General features: G+C 42.3%; 1 protein-coding gene across 1 annotated transcript; it reads right to left on the reverse strand.

Moving 5' to 3' along the window:
• Nucleotides 1–448: 448 nt before the first annotated feature.
• On the reverse strand, nt 449–3,359 carry LOC147462865 (uncharacterized). The gene is made up of 2 exons (XM_086494983.1): nt 3,090–3,359; nt 449–958 (listed from the first exon to the last, which is right to left on the reverse strand). The coding sequence occupies exons 1-2, from the start codon at nt 3,357–3,359 to the stop codon at nt 449–451; spliced, it is 780 nt and encodes a 259-aa protein (XP_086351109.1).
• Nucleotides 3,360–4,620: the final 1,261 nt, after the last annotated feature.

Below are 4,620 nucleotides of genomic sequence, written 5' to 3' on the forward strand. Positions count from 1 at the left end.
GGAGGCTTTTTGCATGCGCAAGGGACTTGGAATTGCCGACAGCAAAATTGGGTATAGTCCATATGATGTTTTTTTGTAAAGTATACATAGGAAATCTTGATACAATAACACTCTTTAGCATGACTAGTACGGCCAATGACCTTTGGCCGCCTCTCTCTCTCTCTCTCTCTCTCTCTCCCCCCTACAGGGAACACAATGCACATGCCAGATGAAGGAGCTCTTGTCAAGAGGGAGGGGGGGGGGGGGGGGTTGGGGGGTTGGATTCCTCCCCTTTTATAATAGTAATAAAATAATTCATACACATACTATTGTCTTCAGGAAGAAGCATCCTCAAAGATTTTTGTAAATTTTCCACAAGAATGAAAAGATACATTCTTTTCACACACACGCACGCACGCACGCACGTGCCCGTCCTTAATTACACAGAAGAATACTAGTACTGTACTCGTCACTTCTTGTAGGCGGTGAGTGGAGTGCCGCATAGGCCTCGATTGCCAGGCTGGTACGCAGAGGTGGAAAAGGTGGTGAAGGGAGCCACCTGCGGGATCTTGCCAGAGAGCTTATTGTATGAAATATTGAAGAAACGGAGCGGTTGCAAGTTGGAGAAGGAGGCGGGGATCGAAGCAGTGAGCTGATTGCGGTCGAGGAATAGCATTTCAAAGTTCGTGAGCTTGCCAAGCGTAGCTGGAATGGGGCCTAAGATGGCGTTGTTGGAAAGGGTTAGCGATGGTGTGACATCTTCTGAGAGGCGCGTGGAGTTGGGCTGAGGAAGGCGCGACACCCAGGTTGGAAAGGCGCCATTCAGACCGCAGGAAGCGAGCTCGATCTGCGTTATCAATGGCGCCGTCGCTAGCCCTGCAAGGGCATCGCTGCTGGCAATGGGGTTGTTGGAGAGGTCCACCCATTGCAGGCTTGTGAGTTTGCGTAGGTCGGCTGGAAGGCCTGTGATGCGGTTGTTCTAAGAGCAGTGAGGAGAGGCCCACAACAAGTTTTAGACTTTTTCTCACCTAGAAAAACATGGTGTTAATTCCGACATTCACACTTTAAAGTGTGAATAACACTTTTCTCACTATCAAAGTACAATTTATGGTGTAAATCTTCTATTTTTCACTTGTTTATTATTTTCACATCCTCATTTCATAGTAATAAAAAAATGTATCACAATTGTAAGTAAAAAAAAGAAGAATCTTTAGGTATTATACTCTATTTCATACATGAGAATTATTTCTACTTTCAAGTTACTATAATGAATTATTTGCACATTGTTGTTCCAAGTTACTTAGTGCAAAATTTTCACAATGAAAAACATTCGTACATGTAGTTCTAGTGCGTATCTTTCACACCATAGCTCTAATTGATAAATATTCCTATGAAGATAGCTTTTTGAGTATGTAAATTTATCATTTTTACAAAAGCATAAATATCCATATAGAAAATTTTGCTATCAATAAAATATTAACAATAAAAGGAAGCCTTTTTTAGGAAAACATAAATATTGTGGGTGGGTCTGGGATAGAGAGAGAGAGAGAGAGAGAGAGAGAGAGAGAGAGAAATGAAATGAAATGAAATGTTATATTAACGCCTTCAAAAGGCCATAGTGACCTATGAGACCAAAAGTTACAAAGTGGTGGATTTGATACAAATTCAGAGTAACAAAATAATCTAACAACAGTACAAAACAAAGATATATACTATGGGGTTCTAAGTTGGTCGATGTGAGCCAAGCAAAAAACTAAGCCAAAAATGGACGGCTTGTTGGGATAGCTGAATCACAAGAGATCTAGCATCGGTCGTTGGCGAATCTCATCAATCTCCTCCATAGTTAGTAGTCTGACCGGGCGTCGTGCATGCCTGGCCAGCGTGCTTCGAATTTTCTGTCGTAGCCTCCGTCGATGCTGTGTAGTTCTTCGCAGTCGCGGGCGCCTGGATTTTCCCAGTTCAATCGCTCAGTCAATCAGTGTGCCTCTGGTGTGAGATGAGGGGGAGCTTTGTTGTGGGAGTGGCTTTTGCGGTTGTCCCTTGTCTGCTCTAAAGAAGTCTGTGATCCGTCTTTGAGATTGGCTAGTCTCACCATTCATCAGGCTATCTCTGTGTCTACGCAGCTCGAGCAAGAACAAACCTAGACATCTCTGATCTTTGTATCCCATGACTCTTGAGAGTGGTCCAAAACCCTCTCTGAACAAGCAATGGAAGCGGCCTCGTATCTCGTAGTAGACGGGGCAGCGGCATGTATAGTGTAGCTCTGTCTCAGGTTCCATGTTACACAAGAGAGAGAGAGAGAGAGAGAGAGAGAGAGAGAGAGAGAGAGAGATGGGGACGTGAAGAGGGGGGGACTGATCTTGATAAAGCTTGATTAGCTTAGCTCACAACCAGCTCAAAGGTTTCCTCAAAAAAGATAGCTCTACATTGAGAGTGCCAATAAATAACCAAGTTGAAATTCATGGTGGGTGTGGTGGAAAAGTAGAGATGGAGTAATGTGAAGCATCTACAATAATATTGTCAGTGAACGTGGCCTTTGTGTGGAGGTGCAAGGAAAATGATAAACTAGAAATTGACATTTCTTTACCTTTTAAATTTAAATGCTAAGTACGAAGAATATGATACATGTTTTAGAAGTGTAGAATCAGTAGTAAGAGTGAAACCTTAAAATTTTTAGGTTGTAAAACATGCTAAATTTTTTCTATTACAAGGCCACTCTCAAAGGTGCACTTTTGACATACAAAATTTAAAGATGAAAAGTAAATCAAGCTAGAGAACCAGCTTCACAAATAGTAGGGATGCAAAGCTTGAAATGATGTATCACACATTTTGATAAAAAAACAAAGAATTGAATTTTTTCGAATTCGTTATGTTTTCATACATTTTTCTATCATTTTGAATACACTTAATAACATGAGATCGCATGAAAATGAAGATGGACATGAATAAAAATGAAATATTGCAATACAAAGGACCATATTTATAAAATTAAGCCGAATACAAAACTCTTGATTGAGTTCTATCATGTATATCCAAATAAGTTTACAACGTACTACAAAAAGGTACAACTCATCATCCAAATCTCTTTATAAATCTTCTTCAAAAGAAACCATGTCCTCTCCTGAAAGCCAACAAGTAAAAACACCGTCCTCTCGTCCAACATTAGACACTGGAGACCATCCTTGCAACACTTTTAAACATATATTCCAGTCGTGCCAAGAGTTGTCTTCATTTTGAAGCTCCCAATACTCGCTGAATGGTTCCTTCTTTAAGATTCCAATTTTGACAGCATGTTGTTTGTCGACGTCGATCACCACAACAATTTTAGGGGAAAGATCAATGTCAGGAGAGTGACTTACAATTAAAACTACATCTCCCATTTTCCATCCATGGTCGAGCACATCCTGGGTAACCGGGCTGTAGCAAACGCTAATGAGAAAGATATCACTTGCAAGTGACCGCTTCATATGAGTTTGTGTCAAGCTATGGAAGTGTCAAGCAAAAAAGAACATTAGAAGAGATTCTTACCAAGGAGAAAGAATAATGAGTGTAAGAGTTATCTTTTACCTGTTCAGGCAGTCTAGAGTCCATAGCATTGAATACTCTTCGTCAAGAGAGAAATACGTTGTCAGGAGTTTTTTGGAGCAGGGGATTGCGCATATGTATATATACATGCATGGTGCATCAAATAAAGAATTGCCCATTTTTCAGAGCCAGGTGGTTACGTGGGGCCCACATGTGTACAGGTAGGACAGGGTGTACATAGTGCATCGATTTTTACTATTATCAGTACCACTGTGTTTTTTCTACAATAAGGAGGAGTTGGTAGCGCGTACAACTTCTCGAGGAAGCTATCCGCGGGCCGACGACATGAGGTAAGCAGGTGTGTCAGATGGCATCTAGTGGCGTCAGGAGGTCGAACGGGGTCAATACTTGCACGCGGAGAAGTATGGACACGACGTGGGTGTTTTCTTGTGATACTTATCCAGAAAGGTCATCATGAGGACTACTTTTTGGGGCCACTTCACGTGGTTGCGGGATGCATTATTTGGAAAAACTAAGTGCCAGGTGTGCGGATGATGCAAAAAGGTGACAACTATGCACTGCGAGGTCAGTTTTTGGCATGTTCGGGGTCCGTTTGGGGTCATCTAAAAGGCCACGGGTGCCCAACTAATAAAGCTAAGTGTGCGAACTGAAAAAACTGAGAGAAGACCAAAAAAAACGTGGAGAAGAGAGAAGGAACAGCCGCAGGTGTGTTTTTGCTCATTTTGGAGCCTGTTTTGGCCCTAAACTGCTCATCCGAGGTCGGATTTGAGCACTTTGACATTGTAGACTGGGGTTTTGGGCCGTTCCGGACGCGATGGCGCTGTCCATTTTGCCAAATTCCTCACTCTTTTTCTGTTGTTTTTGCTGTGTAAGTTTCTCCTATGAGCGAAGCTTCTGCTCCAGTTTGTGATTGTATCTGGCATATTTTACTCATGTCGTCGGCCCGCGAATAGCTTCCTCGAGAAGTTGTACGCGCTACCAACTCCTCCTTATTGTAGAAAAAACACAGTGGTACTGATAATAGTGAAAATCGATGCACTATGTACACCCTGTCCTACCTGTACACATGTGGGCCCCACGTAACCACCTGGCTCT

Source organism: Adiantum capillus-veneris, chromosome 2, assembly GCF_014529385.1.
Source record: "Adiantum capillus-veneris isolate H3 chromosome 2, ASM1452938v2, whole genome shotgun sequence".
In the NCBI taxonomy this organism is placed as follows: Eukaryota; Viridiplantae; Streptophyta; class Polypodiopsida; order Polypodiales; family Pteridaceae; genus Adiantum; species Adiantum capillus-veneris.